This window comes from Mus caroli, unplaced genomic scaffold (assembly GCF_978045245.1).
Source record: "Mus caroli unplaced genomic scaffold, Mus_caroli_1 scaffold_10, whole genome shotgun sequence".
NCBI lineage: Eukaryota > Metazoa > Chordata > Mammalia > Rodentia > Muridae > Mus > Mus caroli.
The window spans coordinates 114,339,715-114,362,464 of NW_028227265.1; the positions used below are offsets into that span (position 1 = coordinate 114,339,715).

The 22,750-nt window shown below is 40.8% G+C and overlaps 1 protein-coding gene across 1 annotated transcript; it reads right to left on the reverse strand.

The window, feature by feature from the left end:
- Positions 1 to 12,698: 12,698 nt before the first annotated feature.
- On the reverse strand, positions 12,699 to 15,884 carry LOC110300749 (beta-defensin 38). The gene is made up of 2 exons (XM_021171022.2): positions 15,824 to 15,884; positions 12,699 to 12,829 (listed from the first exon to the last, which is right to left on the reverse strand). Exons 1-2 carry the CDS (start codon positions 15,882 to 15,884, stop codon positions 12,699 to 12,701), a joined length of 192 nt encoding a protein of 63 aa, XP_021026681.1.
- Between the last annotated feature and the right edge of the window lie 6,866 nt (positions 15,885 to 22,750).

Genomic DNA, 22,750 nt, shown 5'->3' on the forward strand with positions numbered 1-22,750 from the left:
GAAATGGACAATTTTCTAGACAGATACCAGGTATCAAGGTTAAATCAGGATCAGATAAATGATCTAAACAGTCCCACAATCCCTAAAAAAATAGAAGCAGTAATTAAAAGTCTCCCAACCAAACAAAGCCCAGGACCAGATGGGTTTCGTGCAGAATTCTATCAGAGCTTCAAAGAAGACCTAACATCAATACCCTTCAAAGTTTTCCACAAAATAGAAACAGAAGCAACACTACCCAATTCATTCTATGAAGTCACAATTACTCTTATACCTAAACCACACAAAGTCCCAAAAAGGAAAGAGAACTTCAGACAAATTTTCCTTGTGAATATCAATGCAAAAATACTCAATAAAATTCTCACAAACCAAGACATCCGGGCACCTTCCCTGCCAGAGGAGAGGTGTCTGCCCTGCCCAGGAGGGCTTTACCTGAGTACCCGGGAGAGCCATCTTGGTTCCCAGATCCTGCTGAGACTAGTCTGCACAGGTGAGAGTGTGGACTATAGAAGCTAACAGCTCTTCTGCCAGGAGGGAAGGTCCGAATGCCAGATATCTATGTACCTTCCCTGCAAGAGGAGAGCTTACCGGCCAAGTGCTCTAACAACTGAAAGTCAGGAGAGAGCTAGTCTCCCAGGTCTACTGATAGAGGCTAACAGAATCACAAGAGGAACAAGCTCTAACCAGAGAAAACTATAATAACTAACTCCAGAGATTACCAGATGGCAAAAGGCAAACATAAGAATCTTACTAACATAAACCAAATGGTTATACTCAACAAAACTGGAGAACCTGGATGAAATGGACAAATTTCTAGACAGATACCAGGTAACAAAGTTAAATCAGGATCAGGTTAATGATCTAAACAGTCCTATATCCCGTAAAGAAATACAAGCAGTCATATTGTCTCCCAACCAAAAAAAAAAAAAAAAAAAAAAAAAAAAAAAAAAAACCAACCCCTGGACCAGATGGGTTTAGTGCAGAGTTCTATCAGACCTTCAAAGAAGATCTAATCCCAGTTCTTCACAAACTATCCACAAAATAGAAGCAGAAGGTACTCTACCCAATTCATTCTATGAAGCCACAATTACTCTGATACCTAAACCCCAGAAAGACCCAACAAAGATAGAGAACTTTAGATCGATTTTCCTTATGAATATCGATGCAAAAATCCTCAATAAAGTTCTCGCTAACCTAATCCAAGAACACATCAAAACAATCATCCATTCTGACCACATAGGTTTCATTCCAGGGATGCAGGGATGGTTCAATATACGGAAATCCATCAACGTAATCTACCATATAAACAAACTCAGACAAAAACCACATGATCATCTTGTTAGATGCGGAGAAAGCATTTGACAAAATCCAACACCCATTCATGATAAAAGTCTTGGAAAGATCAGGAATTCAAGGCCCACATTTAACCATGATAAGAGCAATCTACAGCAAACCAGTAGCCAACATCAAAGTAAAGGGAGAGAAGCTGGAAGCAATCCCACTAAAATCAGGGACTAGACAAGGCTGCCCACTTTCTCCCTATCTATTCAACATTGTAGTTGAAGTCCTAGCCAGAGCAATTTGACAACAAAAGGAGATCAAGGGGATACAAATTAAAAGGAGGAAGTCAAAATATCACTTTTTGCAGATGATATGATAGTATATATAAGTGACCCTAAAATTTCCACCAAAGATCTCCTAAACCTGATAAACAGCTTCAATGAAGTAGCTGGATATAAAATTAACTCAAACAAGTCAATGGCCTTTCTCTACACAAAGGATAAACAGGCTGAGAAAGAAATTAGGGAAACAACACCCTCCTCAATAGTCACAATATAAAATACCTTGGCGTGACTCTGACTAAGGAAGTGAAAGATCTGTATGATAAGAACTTCAAATCTCTGAAGAAAGAAATTAAAGAAGATCTCAGAAGATGGAAAGATCTCCCATGCTCATGGATTGGCAGGATCAATATATTAAAAATATCTATCTTGCCAAAAGTAATCGACAGATTCAATGCAATCCCCATCAAAATTCCAACTCAATTCTTCAACGAATTAGAAAGAACAATCTGCAAATTCATCTGGAATAATAAAAAACCTAGGATAGCAAAAACTCTTCTCATGGATAAAAGAACTTCTGGCGGAATCACCATGCCTGACATAAAGCTGTACTACAGAGCAATTGTGATAAAAACAGCATGGTAATGGTATAGTGACAGACAAATAGACCAATGGAATAGAATTGAAGACCCAGAAATGAACCCACACACCTATGGTCACTTGATCTTTGACAAAGGAGCTAAAACCACCCAGTGAAAAAAAGACAGCATTTTCAACAAATGGTGCTGGCACAACTGTTGGTTATCATGTAGAAGAATGCGAATTGATCCATTCCTATCTCCTTGTACTAAGGTCAAATCTAAGTAGATCAAGGAACTCCATATAAAACCAGTGACAGTGAAACTTACAGAGGAGAAAGTGGGGGAAAGCCTCAAAGATATGGGCACAGGGGAAAAATTCCTGAATAGAACAGCAATGGCTTGTGCTGTAAGATCGAGAATCGACAAATGGGATCTCATAAAATTGCAAAGTTTCTGTAAGGCAAAAGACACCGTCAATAAGACAAAAAGACCACCAACAGATTGGGAAAGGATCTTTGCATATCCTAAATCAGATAGGGGCCTAATATTCAATATAAGTAAAGAACTGAAGAAGGTGGACTCCAGAAAATCAAATAACCCTATTAAAAATGTGTCTCAGAGCTAAACAAAGAATTCTCACCTGAGGAATACCGAATGGCCGAGAAGCACCTGAAATAAATGTTCAACATCCTTCATCATCAGGGAAATGCAAATCAAAATAACCCTGAGATTCCATCTCACACCAGTCAGAATGGCTAAGATCAATATTCAGGTGACAGCAGATGCTGGTGAGAATGTGGAGAAAGAGGAACACTCCTCCATTGTTGGTGGGATTGCAAGCTTGTACAACTACTCTGGAAATCAGTCTGGCGGTTTCTCAGAAAATTGGACATAGTACAACTGGAGGATCCCGCAATACCTCTCCTGGGCATATATCCAGAAGATGTCCTAACCGGTAAGAAGGACACATGCTCCACTATGTTCATAGCAGCCTTATTTATAATAGCCAATAGCTGGAAAGAACCCAGATGTCCCTCAACAGAGGAATGGATACAGATAATGTGGTACATTTACACAATGGAGTACTTCTCAGCTATTAAAAAGAATGAATTTATTCAATTCCTAGGAAAATGGATGGACCTGGAGGGCATCATCCTGAGTGAGGTAACCCAACCACAAAAGAACTCACTTGATATGTACTCACTGATAAGTGGATATTAGCCCAGAAACTTACAATACCCAAGATATAATATACAATTTGCAAAACACGTGAATCTCAAGAAGAACTTAGACCAAAGTGTGGACACTTTTCCCCTTCTTAGAATTGGAACAAAACACCCATGGAAGGAGTTATAGAGATAAAGTTTGGAGCTGAGACAAAAGGATGGGCCATCTAGAGCCTGCCATACCTGGGGATCCATCCCATAATCAGCCTCCAAATGGTGACACCATTGCATACACTAGCAAGATTTTGCTGAAAGGACCCTGATATAGCTGTCTCTTGTGAGGCTATGCCAGGGCCTAGCAAAGACAGAAGTGGATGCTCACAGTCAGCTACTGGTAGGATTACAGGGCCCCCAATGGAGGAGCTAGAGAAAGTACCCAAGGAGCTAAAGGGATCTGCAACCCTATAGGTGGAACAACATTATGAACTAACCAGAACCTCCCTCCCCCCCCCCCCCCGGGCTTGTGTCTCTAGCTGCATATGAATCAGAAGTTGGCCTAGTTGGCCATCAGTGGAAAGAGAGGCCCATTGGTCTTGCAAACTTTATATGTGTCAGTACAGGGGAATGCCAGGGCCAAGAAGTGGGATGGGTGGTTCGGGGTTGGGTGGGGGGAGAGGGCATGGGGGGAATTTTGGGATAGCATTGGAAATGTAAATGAAGAAAATACCTAATTAAAAAAAAGTTGCTAAAAAAATTCTCACAAACCGAATCCTAGAACACATTGAAACGATCATCCATCATTATCAAGTAAGCTTCTCCCCAGGGATACAGGGATGGTTCAATATATGCATATCTATCAATGTCATCTACTATATAAACAAACTCAAAGAAAAAAAGCCACATGAGTATCTCATTAGTTGTCGATAAAGGGTTTGACAATATCCAACACCCCTTCATGATAAAAGACTTGGAAAGCTCAGGAATTCAAGGCCCATAAGTAAACATGGTAAAAGCGATATACAGCAAACCAGCAGCCAACATCAAACTAAGTGGAGAGAAACTTGAAGCAATCCCACTAAATCAGGGACTAGACAAAGTTGTCCACTCTCTCCCTAACTGTTTAATAGAGTACTTGAATTTCTAGCCAGAGCAATTAGACAACAAAAGGAGGTCAAAGGGATACAAATCAGAAAGGAAGAAGTCAAAATATCACTATTCACTGATGATATGATAGTATACTTAAGTGACCCTAAAAATTCCACCAGAGAACTCCTAAACCTGATAAACAGCTTCAGTAAAGTGGCTGGATATAAAATTAAACAAGTCAGTAGCCTTCCTCTACTCAAAGGATAAACAGGCTGAAAAAGAAATTACGGAAACAACACCCTTCACTATAGTCACAAATAATATAAAATACCTTGGTGTGACTCTAACCAAGTAAGTGAAAGATCTGTATGACAAGAACTTCAAGTCTCTGAAGAAAGAAATCCAAGATCTCAAAAGATGGAAAGATCTCCCATGCTCATGGATTGGCAGGATTGATATATTAAATATGGCCATCTTGCTGAAATCAATCTACAGAATCAATGCAATCCCCATCAAAATTCCAACTCAATTCTTCATATAGTTAGAAAGAGCAATTCACAAATTCATTTGGAATAATAAAACCCCAGGATATCAAAAACTATTCTCAACAGTAAAAGAACTGGGGGAACCACCATCCCTGACCACAAGCTGCACTACAGAGCAATTAATGATAAAAACTGCATGGCATTGTTACAGATACAGCTAGGTAGATCAAATAGAATTGAAGACCCAGAAATGAATCCACACAGCTATGGTCACTTGATCTTTGACAAAGGAGCTAAAACCATCCTGTGGAAAAAAGACAGTACTTTCAACAAAAGGTGCCTGTTCAACTTGTGGTCAGAATGCAGAAGAATGTAAATTGATTCATTCTTATCTCCTTGTACAAAGCTCAAGTCCAAGTGGATCAAAGACCTCCATGTAAAACCAGATACACTGAAACTAATAGAAAAGAAAGTGGAAAGAGTCTCTAGCACATGGGTACAGGGCTAAATTTCCTGAACAGAACACCAATAGCTTATGCTCTAAGATTAATGGCAGATTCCAACAAGAGTCTGATGGCAGGAGCCTGATATATCTGTCTCTTGAGGGCCTTTGTCAGTGCCTGGCAAATACAGAAGTGGATGCTCACAATCATCCATAGCACGGAACACAAGTTCCCCTGTGAAGGAGCAAGAGAAAGTACCCAGGGAGCTGAAGGGGTCTGAAGCCTCTTAGGGGGAACATCAATATGAACCAATCAGTACCCCCAGAGCTCCTTAGAACTAAACCACCAATCAAAGAAAACACATTGTGGGACATGTAGCTCTAGTTCTATATGTAGATGAGGATGGCCTAGTAGGTCATCAATGTGAGGAGAGTCCCTAGGTCCTGTGAAGGTTCTATGGCCCAGTATAGGGGAATGCCAGGACTGGGAATGGGAGTGAGTGGGTTGGGGAGAAGGGGGAGGGGGTGAAAGATAGGGGATTTTTGGAGGGGAAACTAGGAAAGGGGTTAACATTTGAAATGTAAAGAAAATATTTAATAAAAAAAGTTGAAAAAAAGAGAATTGACAAGTGTGACCTCATGAAATTTCAAAGCTTCTGTAAGGCAAAGGATACTGTCAATATGAAAAAGCTGCAACCAACAGATTTCGAAAAGGTCTTTACCAACCCTACGTCCAATAGAGGGCTAATATCCAATATATACAAAGAACTCAAGAAGTTAGACCCCAGAGAACCAACTAACCCTAGTAAAAATGGGGTACAGAGCTAAACAAAGAATTCTCAACTGAGAAATACCAAGTGGCTGAGAAGCACCTAAAAAATGTTCAACATCCTTAGTCATCAGGGTAATGCAAATCCAAACAACCCTGAGATTCCACCTCACACCAGTAAAAATGGCTAAGATCAAAAGCTCAGTTGACAGCAGATGCTGGCGAGGATGTGGAGAAAGAGGAACACTCCTCCATTGGTGGTAGGTTTGCAAGCTGGTACAACCACTCTGGAAACCAGTTTGGCAGTACCTCAGAAAATTGGATATAGTACTATCTGAGGACCCAGCTATACCACTCCTGGGCATATACCCCGTAGATGCTCCAACATGTAATAAGGACACATGCTCTACTATGTCCATAGCAGCCTCATTTATAATAGCCAGAAGCTGGAAAGAACCCAGATGTCCCTCAGCAGAGGAATGGATACAGAAAACGTGGATCATTTACACAATGGAGTACTACTCAGCTGTTGTAAACAATGAATTCATGAAATTCTTAGGCAAATGGATGGAACTAGAAAATATCATCCTGAGTGAGGTAACCCAATCACAAAAGAACACACATGGTATGCACTTACTGATAAGTGACTATTAACCCAAAAGCTTGGAATACCCAAGATACAATTCTTAGACCACGTGTAGCTCAAGAAGAAGGAAGACCAAAGTATGGATTCTTTGGTCCTTCTTAGAAGGGGGCTCAAAATACCCGTGGGAAGAGATACAGAGAAAAGTGTGGAGCAGAAACTGAAGGAAAGGCCATCCAGTGACTGTCCCACCTGGAATCCACCCCAGATACAGTTACCAAACTCAAACAGTATTGTGCATGCAAAGAAGTGCTTGATGACAGGAGCCTGGTATATCTGTGTCCTGAGAGGCTCTGCCAGTGCCTGACAGATTTAGAGGTGGATGCTCAAGTCATCCACTGGACTCAGCACAGGGTCCCCCAGTAGAGGAGCTAGAGAAAGGATCCACAGAGCTGATGGGGGAACAACAATATGAACCAACCAGTACCCCTAGAGCTCCCAGGGGCTAAACCACCAACCAAACAGTACACATGGAGGGACCCATGTCTCCAGCTACATATGTAGCAGAGGATGGCCTTATGGGACATCAATGAGAACAGAGGCCCTTGGTTCTGTAAAGGCTTGATGCCTCAGTGTAGGGGAATGTCAGCACAGGAAAGCAGGAGTGAGTGGGTTAGTGAGCAGGGGGAGGTGAGATGGGATGGGGAGGTGTTCAGAGGGGACACTAGGAAAGGGGATAACATTTGAAATGTAAATAAAGAAAACATCCAGTAAAAATAAATAACTAAATTAAAATGATATATAGTGTTTAAGTTTGTGTTTGTCATGGAATATTTTGGTTTTTTCATCTATGATTAATTAGAGTTTTCCTGGGTATAATAACTTGGGCTGGCATTTGTGTTTTCTTAGGGTTTGGACTACATCTGTCCAGGATCTTCTGGTTTTTAGAGTCTCCATTTATAAATCTGGTGTGATTCTGATCAATCTGACTTTATATGTTACTTGCCCTTTTTACCTTATAGCTTTTAGTATTCTTTCTTTGTTCTGGGCATTTAGTGTCTTGATTATTATGTCACAGGAGGAGTTTCTCTTCTCTTCTCTTCTCTTCTCTTCTCTTCTCTTCTCTTCTCTTCTCTTCTCTTCTCTTCTCTTCTCTTCTCTTCTTTTCTTTCTTTTCTATCCCTTTTCTTTTCTTTATTCTTTCTTGTCTTCCCATCCCTTCCTTATACATCGCTTCACTTCACTTCACCTCACCCTTCCCACCTCACAGTTCTCTCCCAACTTCCCTCCTCTCACCTCATCTCTTTTTTTATTAGATATTTTCTTTATTAATATTTCAAATGTCATCCCCTTTCCTAGCTTCACCTCTGATAATCCCCTATCCCCTCCTCACTCCCTTGCTTCTCAACCCACACACTCCTGCTTCATGGCCCTGGAATTTCCTAAAATTGTGGCATAGAACCTTCACAGGACCAAGGGCCTCTCCTCCCATTGATGAATGACTGTGCCATCTTCTACTACATAAGCAGCTAGAGCCATGAGTAGCACCATGTATTTCCTTTGATTGGTGGTTTAGACCAAGGGAGCTCTGGGGGTACTGGTAAGTTCATATTGCTGTTCCTCTTACGGGTATGCAAACCCCTTCAGCTCCTTGGGTCTTTTATTTAGCTCCATCCTTGGGAACCCTGTGCTCCATCCAATGGATGGCTGTGAGCATCCACTTCTGTTTTTGTCAGGCACTGGGAGAGCCTCTCAGGAGACAGCTTTTTCAGGCTCCTATCCACAGATTTTGTTGGTATCTGCAATAGTGTCTGGGTTTGGTGGTTGTTTATGGGATAGATCTCCAGGTGTGGCAGCTTATGGAATGTCATTCCTTCAGTCTCTGCTCCAAACTTTGTCTCTGTAACTCCTTCCATGCGTATTTGTTTCATCCTTCTAAGAAGGATGACAGTATACATACTTAGTCTACCTTCTTGAGTTTCATGTTTTGCAAATTGTATCTTGGGTATTCTGAGCTTCTGGGCTAATATCCATTTATCAGTGAGTGCATATCATGTGTGTTCTTTTGTGATTGGGTAACTACACTTATGATGATATCATCCAGATCCATCCATTTGACTAAGAATTTCATAAATTCATTGTTTTTAAATAGCTGCATAGTTGTTGTATACCGGCCCTCGGCCTACTTGAACCGGGTACACCTGGGAGGCAGGCTGGGGCTGAAAGAGACTAGACTTCGAGAGAAATTAATAGAGACCAAGACACCATTCTGTTCAAGGCCCACCAGTTTACTAAGAGAGTGTGCTTATAAGGGGGAAGGCCCATCCCCTACCAGTCCATTCTTGGTGTCTGGAGCCAGCCTGTAGGCGATGTGCAGGATAGGTTGTTCCTCTGGAATATCTCAGTGGCCTCTCAGCAGGTAGCAGGGTCTTGGAGGAGCAGTGGCAGGTGGCAGAACAATAGAGCTATCTAGGCAGGAAGGCTCCACCCTAGGTAATCTCCTTAGTGGCAGCAAGTTCAAAGTCTGGATCAGCCTGTTTCAGGCTGGGGGAGGTTACACATAGTACTTCAATGTATCACGTTTTCTGTATCCATTCCACTATTGAGGGACATCTGGGCTCTTTCCAGCTTCTGGCTATTATACATAAGGCTGCTATGAACATAGTGGAGCATGTGTTCTTATTACAAGTTGGAGCATCTTCTGGATATATGCCTGAGGTGGTATTGCTGGATCTTCCAGTAAGTATAATGTCCAATTTTTCTGAGGAACCACCATACTGATTTCTAGAGTGGTTGTATTAGCTTGCAATCCCACCAGCAATGGAGGAGTATTCCTCTTTCTCTATATCCTCGCCAGCATCTGCTGTCACCTGAGTTTTTGATTTTAGCCATACTGACTCCTATGAGGTGGAATCTCAGGGTTGTTTTGATTTGCATTTCCTTGATGACTAAGGATGTTGAACATGTTTTTAGGTGCTTCTAAGCCATTCAGTATTCCTCAGTTGAGAATTCTTTGTTTAGCCCTGTACCCCATTTTTAATAGGGTTATTTGGTTTTCCAGAGTCTCCTTGAGCTCTTTGTATATATTGGATATTAGCCTTCTATCAGATTTAGAATTTTTTTCAATTTTTTATTAGATATTTTCTTCATTTACATTTCAAATCCTATCACAGGAGGAGTTTCTTTTCTGCTCAAATATATTTGGAGTTCTGTAGGGTTATTATACTTACATGGCCATCTCTTTCTTTAGGTTGGGGAAATTTTCTTCTATGATTTTGATAAAGATGTTTTCTGGCCTTTGAGCTGGGAATCTTTACTCCCTTCTATTCCTATCATTCTTAGGTTTGGTCTTTTCACTATGTCCTAGATTTCTTGGATATTTTGGGTTAGGAGTTTTTAATGCTTTGTATATTCTTTGACAGTGTGTCTAGATCTTCTATGGTATCTTCTATGCCTGAGATTCTCTCTTCTACCTTTTGTATTCTGTTGGTGATGTTTGTATCTGTAGGCCCTGTCCTCTTTCCCAGGTTTTCCATTTTCAGGGTTGCCTCTGTGATTTCTTTATTGTTTCTATTTCCATTTCTAGGTCTTGGACTACTTTGTTCAGTTCCTTTGCCTGTTTGATTGTGTTTTTCTGTATTTCTTTGAGGATTTTGTTTGTTTGTTTGTTTGCCCTTTAAGGGCTTCTACCTTAGAAGTTAGTTAAATCTTAGTGTTTAAGTATGTTTTCCTGTATTTCTTTAAGTGAGTTATGTATATCTTCCTTTAAGATCTCTTATCTTCATGAGATGGGATTTTAGGTTAGTATCATGCTTTTCAGGTGTGTTGCAGTATCCAAGGTTTTTTGTTTTGTTTTGTTTTTTTGTGGTGGGAGAGCAGGATTCTGATGATGTGAAAGTATGTTGTTTTCAGTTAGTTCTGGTCTTGTGTTTACCCCTCGCCATCTGGTTTTCTTTGGGGTTAGCTGTCCTGGGTGTCTCTGTCTGAACCTTGTCCCCTGTGTCTCTGGGTTCTAGCAGATCTCCTGGGAACTCTGTGGCCCTGTCTGCAGCAGATCTCCTGGGAGTTGTGGTGTTGAAAGAATGGGGCACACTAGCAGATCTGCCCAGTTGTAGGTGCAGACCAGAAGGGAAATGGTGTTCTTGCAGAGGGTAGGGGGTTCCACATCCATTGGGCTCCTCAGGGGACTCAGCTCCTGCAGTTATTTTGGTGGATGTCTTACCTGCTGCCCTGGCTGCATCAGGTCTCCTGGGAGATCTGCAGGTTTGTAGTGTTGAGAGAGACGTACAGACAAGCAAATCAGCCTGGGCTCAGGTGGAGACCAGAAGGGAAAAGGCCATGTATGTATTTTGAGTAGTTCATCACATTCTTCTATCTCTGTTTTCTTCTTTCTTGTGACAAAAATGTTTTTAGTTTGATTTACCCTCATTTGCTTATTTTCTATAAATGTGTATTCTTCTTGGGTCACAGCTATACAAATATCTTTCCAAGCAGTGTTGTAGAGATTTTGTACCATATTTGTTTCTTGTTTTATAGTCTGTGTTTTCACATTGAAGTTTTCAATCGATTATTTGTTGATTTTGTATATAATAAGAGACATAAGGCTGAAACCAAAACCTAGGATTTCATCCTGTGTGTGGTTCGGTTAAAGGCTGCATTGAATTTTTGTATCATAATATGTCTATGATTACAATGAGGGTATTAATGGGTAAACAATTTGATCCTAATGCTAGACTTGAGGTAGGGAGAGCTGTTCTGCTTCTGAATTATGAAGACCTTGAGTAAGTTTAGAAAGGGTGATTAAGCTCTTTGTACATTAAAAAACTTTCCTTCATGTAGATCTTTGTGAAGCTGGAAACTTCAAATCTGTGATAGCCCCAAGAATCAACCTCTAAATGCTTCTGAGGAAATCTCTTTCTTTGGCTAAGGAAATGGTGATGGCCACTTTTTGGTAAAGGCCTTGCCTCTCCTGGGCTTTCTTAGGACCTTCTCATATCTTTTGTACTTTAGTATGCATAGAGGCCTTGACTTCTAAATAGTGGAACAAGATGAATCACAAAGTGTAACTCATGAAGATATGCATTGTCTTCTTAAACACTGTTCTCATTCCCTGATTCATAGAAACTAATTTGGATATAGTGTATCAGAATGAATTTTAAGGTTGTCAGGAACTGTAGCCCTTCCATGCAAGTTTGGACAAGGTCAGGTTTCATAATGTAGTTTTAGCTAGTGGGTATTTTTACTTTTAATGTTATAACTCAGTGATGCAGAAAGGTCTCAAATTCTTTGTGTAGTTATTAGGAGAGTCCTACAAAGCCCAGCTTACTCACTATTTAAGAAGTAGTCACTATTAAAAAAGGATCTGTTTCCCTCTTCACATTAGCAGCCATAATTACTCTTACTCTCTGCTCAATGTCTCTGGAAGCCTGTTATGTATAAAGTCTTTCTATATTCATGTGAGAAACAAGTGAGTAGATTAAAGGTTTAAAGCTATCCTTATCTCTGAAGAGTGTTACAGTAGTTTTTTTGTTGGTTCCAACTTGGGGTGAGAATAGTGGTCACTGGATTCAGAAACACAAATACAATGATTATAATTGGAACCAAATGGGGCAGGTACCTTGTGGCTGCCTGGAAACTACAAATATGAAGGAGGTGGCAGGGTGGTTGTGATGGTTTGATCTGAACAAGCCCTGACTGCATAAACTAATTTAGGAAGAAGTGGCTCTATGCCTCTGCTCTGTCCTCTTGCCACTTGAGATGAATTGGAGTAAAGTGGTCCTCATTTAGCACATTTCTTGAAAAAGTGAAATGGAATCATATTTGCTGATTTCATGGCCATATTTCTACTTTATCAGACAGGGATTTAGACTGGTCTGTCCTTCACTGCAGCAGCCCTAAAATAACCCACGTTTTCTTAATTCAATATTGATTTGTAGGAGACTTATTTTAGTATAAAGAAGCAACACCTTAGTGTGTTTTCTTTTATTAAAGCAATGATTACACATTGTTCATGTGACTTCTGGTGTACTAATAGCGCTTTTGGCAACACTTGCCTTTTCCTTTATAACAGGTGCCAACAGAATTATACAACCATGGGCATTCAAAGTAGTGACAGGCATTTTTCCTTTGGACACATTTTTTTGTGTCAGGGCCAATAGCTGTTAGAAAAGAAAAGAACAGAAAAACCTTAGTCTCTTGACCTCTGCTGCGGTCACCTTTAGCACACTGATGAACATACAAGAGTTCTATACAAAGTACATACAAAAGAAAACATTTTATAACTTGTATTCTGGACATGTAATAAAATATGATCTGTCTTTAACTAACATACCAGGGAGAGTCCCACAGCTAAATAGTCATATAGGTTGCGGTTATGACATTAGAAAGAACAAATGGAGAATACTTTCTTTTCTATTCATTTTGAGACTTAGGCTTGGAATTCATTATTTAGTTCATGCTGGCTTTGATTCATCCTCTTAGATGTTAGGATTAAAGGAAGAATCATGATCTCTAGCTGTAGAAAATTCTCATCACTACAAACTGTTCAGTGGGACAGTGGTGCTATGGTAGTGGGAGGAAATGGAATGACACTCGGCTTTCCCACCCCAGAAATTTCTCAGAGAAGCACCACAGCCTAAGCCCCTCACATGCTCACACTAAACCCATCTTCTTGGGTTCTGTCTCATAGCCTTTCTCTACATTTTGGGGGTTCTGTCTTCTCTTGTGTATGATTGTTGAAAGAGCAATTGCCTTCAATCTAACCTTGGCCTCTACAATGATCATCCGTAGTCAGACCCTTCAGAGGTGAGCATCTCCAGATTTTTTTTTTTTTTTTTTTTTGTGGAGCTGTCAGATGCTGGCATGACTCTAAGAGGATGCTTCGTGTATTCTATGTTCCCTGGTGAAATACTTACAGCTGATTGGCACTAGGATGAGAAATAGAAATCAAAATTTGAAAGCATATTGCTGTGTTTGTTTTTTTTTAAATGGCATCATTAATGTATGTATTGATATATATGTTTTCCCTCTTTATTTTTGATTGATTTTAATTGTTGTTTTAAATTATCAGCTTGACAGAGTCTAGAGTAACTTGGGAAAAGGGCCTCCATTATGCCTGTTGAGATTATCTTGATTGTGTTAATCAGTTTGAAATAACCCATTTTAATGTGGATGGGACCATTCCCAGGCAGGCATCATGGATCATATAAATGGAGAAACTGAGGAATAATGTACTCATTCATTGTTCTCCGATTTTGGACTGTGGCTTATTGCAATTTTTTTTAATAGTTTCTATGACAAAATATTCCGAGAAAAACAACTTATGAGAGAAAGGGCTTAGTTCATAATTACAAGCTACAATTTATCAGTACAAAAATATCAAGGTGGCAGGAAGTTAAAGAGTTATTTGTCATAAGCACAATAAAAAGGAGAGAAAGACAGGGAGACAGACAGACAGACAGACAGACAGATATAGATATACAGTGAAAGCTAAAGAAATAGATAAAGACAGTCTGAGAGACAGTAAAAAAAGACATAGAGTGTGAGAGAGAATGCAGGAGAGGGAGAGAGCAAGAAAGGGAGAGAGCAAGAAAGGGAGAGAGCAAGAAAGGGAGAGTGTAAGCAAGAGAGAGTGTAAGCAAGAGAGAGAGAGAGAGAGGGAGAGGGAGAGGGAGAGGGAGAGGGAGAGGGAGAGGGAGAGGGAGAGGGAGAGGGAGAGGGAGAGGGAGAGGGAGAGGGAGAGGGAGAGGGAGAGGGAGAGGGAGAGGGAGAGGGAGAGGGAACTTGCATGCTTGTGCTTACTTAGCTCTCATTCTGCACTCCCTTACAATCCAGGCCCTAAACCAGGAAATGGTGACATTCTTAATGGGCATGTCTTCTTACCCCAGTTAATGCAACAAAGAAAATCACCTATAGATAACCTAGACAATCCCCAATTGATATTCTCTTCCCATGCCATTCTAGATTGTGTCAAGTAGACAATGGTATCCATCAGGTGGATTCAGTGTGACCAGCTACTTCAGCTCCCGTTGCCCTGGCTTCCCTGACACAGTGTATCATATGCTGAGCTAGGAGATAAAGACTTTGTGCATTTGTTGTTTTTTTTTTTTTCAGAATATTATAGCACATCAGAAAAAGAAACCAAAGCAATTGATAAGCAGAAGTGGTTTAACAGAATAGGACTATTTTAGAGCCAAGGATAGACCAAGAACTCAGTCCATTCAATGTCTCCCTGATCTAACAGATGACAAATGTGTCTATTGTCTTTACAGAGTAAAAAGTCCACAAAGGCAATGCTTGGACCTTGATGGAATCTCCTGCCCTTGTTTTGATTTTCATTCTTCCTAAGTACACCTCTGGCTGACCATCTTATTCTGCTAATCTATAGAATGAAACTCTAGCTTTTCCTTTACTGGACTGTGTTAATCACAAGAAAGAATTAGCAATGGGTTTTGTGTGAAGTAATTCAGTTATATTAGCAACTCAAGATTTTGCTGTGCAGTGCTGATGGCTAACTTGACTCCTCATCCCTTGGACTGGCCTCTTGACCTACTGAACTTAAGTTATGTGATTAGAGTAGACTATCTATCCAAGAAATAGGCATATGGCTCCTTTTCATTCACAGGGACACCGTGAGGAATAATTTAAAATGAGAGTTCTTGTACCTCATTCTAAATCTCTGCTTCTTACACATGTTCTTTCAAGACATGCATCATTTGTCATGAACTTACCTAATCAAAAACATCAAGTTCATATTCCCCATTAGCCAAGTGTATTGCAGTCATGTGTTAAGTGGGCCTATGAAAGGTTGTTAAGGAGCCTGACTCTTGATAGAAATCTTGCCTCTAGATGAGCTATGCCTTCTTAGGGTAAGAAAGAATGGTTTCTACAAAAAATATTTTCTAGATGACCATGACAAGAAAGTGGTTGAAGATCTTGGGAAATCTTTATTTCTAGCTCTTCATTCTGGCCAGGCTCATTGACCTGATAACTGTGCCCCAGGCTGAAGTCCCTGATGGCCATTGTCCACAGGATGCTGACCCTAGGAATGCTCTCATGCTGATTGTTCCTCAGACCCTAAACTCATTCATCACCAGTTCTTTGACCCAGTGTCTTTAGTTCTGGTCAGGGGTTTAGCAGGTCTTGGTACTTACCTTGGTTGATCTGGAAGAAATATAGAGAGAGGATCAGTAGCAGGAAGCAGGAGATCTTCATGATTGCTGCACACAAAGCTGATTAAAGACAAGGCCAGAGCTGGCCTAATAGAGAGGCAGGAATAAGTAACCTCTGAGAGGTGACATAAGGAGGAGTGGCAACCTAGAGTGAATGTCCAATAGCTAAGCCTCACAGTGTGTATCCAGAGGAACGTCAAATCCTGAGGGCATTCTTTCTCTGTTGCCTGGACCTAGATTTTGCTTTCCTACTGAAAATGCTAAGTGCTACTTGTCTGAACAGGACTCATAAATGTTCCATGGGAAACTCAGACCACTTTTAAAAATTATGCTTATTGCCAAGGTTTTAAAACTTATCCTAGTCACACATTTGGTTGATTTTTACTCATAGTTTGTCTCTTGGTTGTTTTACAGTGCAAGGCATGGATAGGAGGCAGAGGGAGACATCTTCCCCAGACTTTCATATTTTTATGATTTAAGTGTCATCTTTGAAAAAATAAGGTGGATATATCAAACTTTTAGAGGGAAACAGACCATGAAAAATGTTCATATATATCAAGAACTTGCTATGAATGTAGCATTCTAAATCATGGTCAGAGCCAACTAAAGGGTGGAAAGAAGGAGCCTGTCTCCTGTCTCCCTTTCTGTCAGCTATTGTCCCTATGGTTTCACTGACACACAGCTGTCTATGCTTTCAACCTCTGGGGACAGCACTAAACAGTTATCACAGATGTTTAAGTAACTAGCAAAATGAAAATACTTAAAATATAAAAATATTTATTTTTGATTCCCATATATGGTACTTTTTTCCAGTTCAGGTGTCAAGCTGTTGATATTGTCTAAAGTAACCCATCATTATAGATGACTAAGATTGTAATGCTGTTGATCCCTGAGTATAAATGTTCTTAGTGACTACAGAATCAGATACCTTACTGTGGATCCAAACATGGCCACACTCTGGTTTTGGCTCTTTTCTGTCTTGTAGTGTGAAATACTTCACCATTCTCTTAACTTTAGGTTGTAAAAAAAATCTATGATTTTTTTCTGTTATGACTCCTACTCTCTATTGAACTGATTGTCTTAGGAATCATTTCTTGCTCTCTATCACTCCTGCTATCTGTAGATTAGCAAGAAGATCTGGAAAGCCAACTATATTCAATGTCATCTCTGGGCAAGAGTGTTTCATAGCATGTCTGTGTCTTTCACAAGAGGAAGTGCAGTAGTGCCAGTATCTCTCAGTAAGGCCAAGGCTGGTGTGGTTTGTCTTAGCCTACTCCTCTATTCTTCCATTGTAGGATGAACTTTTTACAGATTGGCCTCATAACAGTCTGGTGTTGTTCTATATTGGTGATTATATTCAGAGTTATAAAATGATCTTGGCTCTTTACTTCTTTGATGCCTATTTGCTATGACAAATTTTAATAGAGATAGAATGCAGATAATGTTGTTAAGCCATACTGAGAAATCCACATCACCCAACATCAAGTAACCGAGTTCATCACAGTATACTTTCCTTTTGAAATAGTATATCAACATGATGAAAGAATATTCACTAGGCATTTCCAAGAATGAGGTATATAGGACAAAATACTTATAGATTTATTATGTTTCAAAAATGTCCTGATCTTACATTTATATGATGAGTATTTTGTTGACATACTGTGTTTTTCTTCTTGTAGCTATGACAATTCAGGGAAAGATGGGAATATTTTGGCTTATAGTTTAAGAGACACAGTCTTCGAGGGCACAGATGGTGTGGATGAAGGAGCACGCAATCACATTGAATCCACAGTCAAGAAACACAGAAGGGACCAGGGAAAGGCTCTGTCAGGGAGAACGATTGTTGTATAAGCACAAGGACCTGGGTTTGTATCTTCAGTGCCCACTTGAAAGCTGTATATGGACTTACTTGCCTTGCTTGTGAGCCCACTACTAGGAGGGGTGGGGCTGTATGACAACAATAGGATTACTGGGACTTGCTGGCTAGCAGCTGCAACCTATCAAACAATAATCCAGTAAACAATCAATCAATCAAGCAAGCAAGCAAGCAAGCAAACAATGAGCTCCAAGTTCAGTGAGAGATTCTGGCATAAGAGAGCAGAGTGTGATAGAGTTGGAGAGTTACCATTCTTCTCTGGGATCTGTGACTTAACATAGGTTCTCAAACATGCAACACACATACATACATTGCAACACAGACACACAACAGGCAGTAAGAGTGTATATTATATTTCAAGGCCTACTTCTGATGCCATCCCTTCTCCAGTGAGCCTTTTCTCCTAGTTAACTGCTAGACCTTTTGTAGGTAGACCTGGTTCTGTTTGTATTTTGATGCTAATTCCACTCTCCTGGGAGGGGTTGCGGACAAGGTGTGAGTCATGTACCAGGTGACTTCTTGTGAACCAATCCCCTAATGAACAAAGGAGCCAATTACTGGGCGAGTAGCTGGGACTTCTGAGTTGGACAGAGGAAGAGAGGGAACAGGAGAGAGTTAGGTCCTTTTTTTGGTGTTATGCAAGCTGTCACAGGGGAATCAACCAAAAGTTCTACCTAGCAACAACATGTATATAGCACAACATGTAATGTGTGTTGATCAAATCCACTCCAAATTCCTTCCCCTTAAATTCCGATTACAACCCAGGAACCACTTTGCTTTCCCACTTTGTGTGTCCATTTAAAGAAGCCCACTCTGAGTTCACATAGTGCCACACATATGTATGTGGGCAGAGGGCCATCGACCACAGCATGGGTATGGGAGCCATATCCGTGAGACACAATCTGACCCTTTTCACCAGTTGCCATCAATCTCCAAAAGCATCTTAGCTAGGAGTGGGACTTCATGTTCTGATCCTCCACTCATGTTGATATTTTGCTGGGTTTTATCTTGTGCATGGCTTAGGCATTCTTTTTTAGTTAGTGTGGGTTCATGTATAAACAGCTATACCATGTTAAGAAAATATCTATTTCCTGCAGATATCTTCTACTTTACTCCTACATTTTTTTTTTTTTTCTGTCCCCTTGTGGTGGTTTTGGTAAACTTGGCCCTCAGAGATTCATGTATTCAAATACTTGGCCATAGTGCATGGCACTTTTAGGACGTGTGGCCTTATTGGAAGACTTGTGTCACTCTGGAAGGCTTTGAGCCCTCCTAAACTTAAGCTCTGCGCAGTGTGCCCAGTCCCCCCCTGGCTGCTTTTAGAGCAAGATGTAGATTCTTGATTCCTGTGAGACCACGTGTGCTTGCATATTTTCATGCTTCCTACCATGATGATAATGGAGTAAGCTTAGAAATTAAATGTTTACCTTTATAGAAGTTGCCTTGTTATGTTGTCTCTTTCCTGGATTAAAATCCTAACTGAAACAGTTCATACCAGAGACCAGGTTATTGCTGTGATAGGCTTGACCATGTTTTTGTTTGGAGGAATATGTCTTTGGGTCTATGGATTAGAAAATCAGTTGAATGCTTTAAGATGGTCTTCAATCCTAGTAGGAACATGGAAATCAGTGTTGCTCAGGTCAATTTGAATTGGGGAAACCTGACAGAAGAGATTTCCACAGGAGAAGGATTTTCATATATGGCCTGGGGACTGTTCTTGTGATATAATTTTTTAAAGAATGTGGCTGTTTTTTTGCCCTTGTCTGAAGAGTCTGCCTGAGGCTAAAGTGAAGAGATTTAGATTGCTGGCAAAGGAAATATAAAAATATCCTAGTTCTTAGCCTCTATCCTGTGGTTCACTGTTAAGAAGAGTATTTTTTTCCAGCTTAGAAACCTTAGAGAGATTAAATACAAAATGTGTGGTTCAAGTACTTAAAGAGGCTCCAGGAAGTGGAATGGAGCTAAATCCCATATGCAAGGATACTAAATGGAATTAAGGGAGTGATGGCCTTTAGGTCCGATTTTTCCCACTGAAGCTTACTATTTATGTTTTTGCACTAGGAATAGGCACATCATGTTGAGCATTATTATGAGCTGACAATTGTTTTCATTTGGAGATATAAGCTTGTGTCAAATTGACAAGAGTTGTATTTTGATGGCTATTCTTGGTTGTCACCTTGACTATATCTGGAAAGACCTGGAATGAACCGGAACCCAGAAATGGAGGGCACACTTGGGATCCAAATATTGAAGCACATTGGACAACCTTATAAAGATCTTGTGTAAAGGAATTAAAGAAAAACTTTGGTTCAGATGAGGAGCCTTTAATGCCAGCACTAAGGAGACAGAGGAATGCAGATTTCTGAGTTCAAGCTAAGTCTACAGAGCAAGTTCCAGGCCAGCCAAACTTGTGCAGTGAAGGAAATTGTTGAACACAGAAGGATAGTGATGATGTACTAGAACAAGGGGCCATGTTCCAGCCTTAGCAAGCAGCAGAACTCGAAGCTTCAGTCACATGGCTCTGGCTTTAGAGTAAAAAAGGAGGGGTTACTTGGATAATTGATTCTGGTCGATGGGAGCTAAGAAATTAGCAGCGATTAAGAAGAGCCCTGGGCCACTGTGATGAAATTTTCTGGGAAATGTTTTCTGAGAGCACAAAGAAGCTATGTTCCAGATATAGACCTTTGGTTGAAAGATGGTCTTGGTGATGTGTAGGAATCACACGGGTGTTACTGGTTTCAGTGACATGAAAGGGTCAAGGAAGGCAGCTGAAGTTTGGCATTCTGAGAGGCCGGTCTCAGTCAGCTGCTGGTAGGGTTTCTCGGAGGACAGTTATGCTAGGCTCCTGTCTGTAAATGAGGCTCAAGTGAGGATGCACTACATAGCATCAGTAGTGCATCCTCTCTATGAGATGGATCTCTCAAGTTGTTCCAGTCACTGGACTGCCTTTCTTCAGTGTGTTCTTCACTTTTGTCCCTGCAGTTCTTTTAGACAGGAATGATTTTGGGTCAGAAATTTTGACTATGGCTTGGTAACCCTGTTCTTCCACTTGAGGCCCTGTCTATCTACTAGACTCTTCGAGTTTCCTCTCTCCACATTGTTGGGCATTTTGGTTAAGGTCTGAGAGTCTCTCACCTTCCAGTTCTCTGGGACTTTCTAGAGGGTTCCCTCTATTACTACCCCCAGAGACGGCATATTTCCATTCACTCTCCTGGTTCTCTGAGCTTCTTTCCTGTCCTCTCCAGGATAATTTATCCTGTTCCCCTTTTCCCCTCCCCCCAAGCCCCTCCCCCACTCTGCCTCTCATGATTATTTTGTTTCCCCTTTTACTTGGGATTGAAGCATTCTCACTTGGCCTTTCCTGCTTGTAAAACTTCTTAAGGTCTGTGGGTTGTAACCTGGGTAATCTGTACTTTTTGGCTACTTTCCACTTATCAGTGAGTTCATACATGCATGTCCTTTTGGGTCTAGGTTACCTCAATCAGGTTGATATATTCTAGTTTTATCTATTTGCCTGCAAAATTCATGACGTCTTCATTTTTAATAGCTGAATAGTATTCCTGTGTGAAAATGAACCACATTTTCTGTATCCATTCTTCAGTTGAGGGACTGACAGCTCAGATTTCCGTCAGCTGATGAAAGGACACTTAAGATGTATTGTATTTACATAATGTCGTAATATCCAGTTAGTAGGGAAAAATGAAATTTGCAAGTAAATGGATAGATCTGGAAGCAGTCATTCTGAGGAAGCTAATCCAGAACCAGAAAGACAAACATCACATATGTCCTCTTGTTTGTGGATGTCAGCTTTGAATCTTCAGACATGTGATTCATTTGGGATGTTTGGGATAACTGTAGAGCCCAGGAAATTACTTAGGGGCCATGAGGAGGGGACTTCAAAGGAGGGGAGATAGAGCTTATGGTAAAAAGGGTTAAAAGGAAATAATGGGGAGATGATGATGATGGTGATGATGATGATGATGGTGATGATTTCTTGATGTATGTTTGTCTCTGATCTTTCCCACATGCCATATTAACTACATAATTTAAACTCTACCATTAAGGGTGAATGTAATTCCTCTGTGGAACTGGGTGACCAACCAGTATTGCCCTGGATGGAGGAAGAGAAGCTAACTGTTGCTAGTTTCCTCCTCAGAATACTCAGAGACAGCTCAAGGGACACCGGTGTGTTATGGGGCTGACTTCCACCCTCACAACTGATATGTATATATCCATGTAACAACCACCCAGCTGGGTATCTGGGGCCAGCCCTGAGAGAGGATAAATTGATGAGATTACAGAGCAGGCTCAGAGCAGCCTGAGAGCTGTAGGTGAGATGGCACAAGGAAGCTTGAGAACAGCAGAAGACAAGCTTTCTGCCCATGCAGTGTCTGGTTTCTGAGAAGGATCTCTGCCTAGTTGGGGTTTTATTGCTGTGAAGAGACACCATGACCATGGCAACTCTTACAAAGGGAAAGATTTTGCTGGGCCTGGCTTATCGTTTCAGAGGTTCAGTTCATTGTCTTCGTGGCAAGGAGCACAGTGGTGTGCAGGTAGTCACGGAGGTGGTGATGTGCAGGCAGCAGCAGAAGACTGACATTCTGGTCAGACTTGAGCTTCTTAGACCTCAAAGCCCACCCCCATGGTGACACACTTTCTCTAAGAAGGCCACACCTCTTAATAGTACCCTTTCCTATGACCAAATATTCAAACTGTGGGGGTCATTCTTATTCAAACTACCACAGCCTCATATGTTTTCTATTACAGCTCACATACCACCCTTCCTCACCCATCAACAGCTCAGAAGTTGTTTCCAGCTTCTGGTTATTACAAATAAGGCTGCTATGAACAGAGTGGGGCATGTGTCCTTGTGGTATGGTGGAGCATATTTTGAGTATATGCTCAGAGTGGTATAGTTGGATCTTCAGGTAGAACTCTTTTCAGTTTTCTGAGAACCCCCCACATTGATTTCCAGAGTGATTGTGCCAGTTTGTAATCTCATCAGCAATGGAGGAGTGGTCCTCTTTCTACAT

Coding starts and splice junctions, on each gene's coding strand:
- LOC110300749 (XM_021171022.2), bottom strand. CDS start 15,884: ATGAAGATCTCCTGCTTCCTGCTACTGATCCTCTCTCTATATTTCTTC. Junction 12,830..15,823: donor TTTCTTCCAGATCAACCAAG/GTAAGTACCAAG, acceptor CTTTTCTAACAG/CTATTGGCCCTGACACAAAA.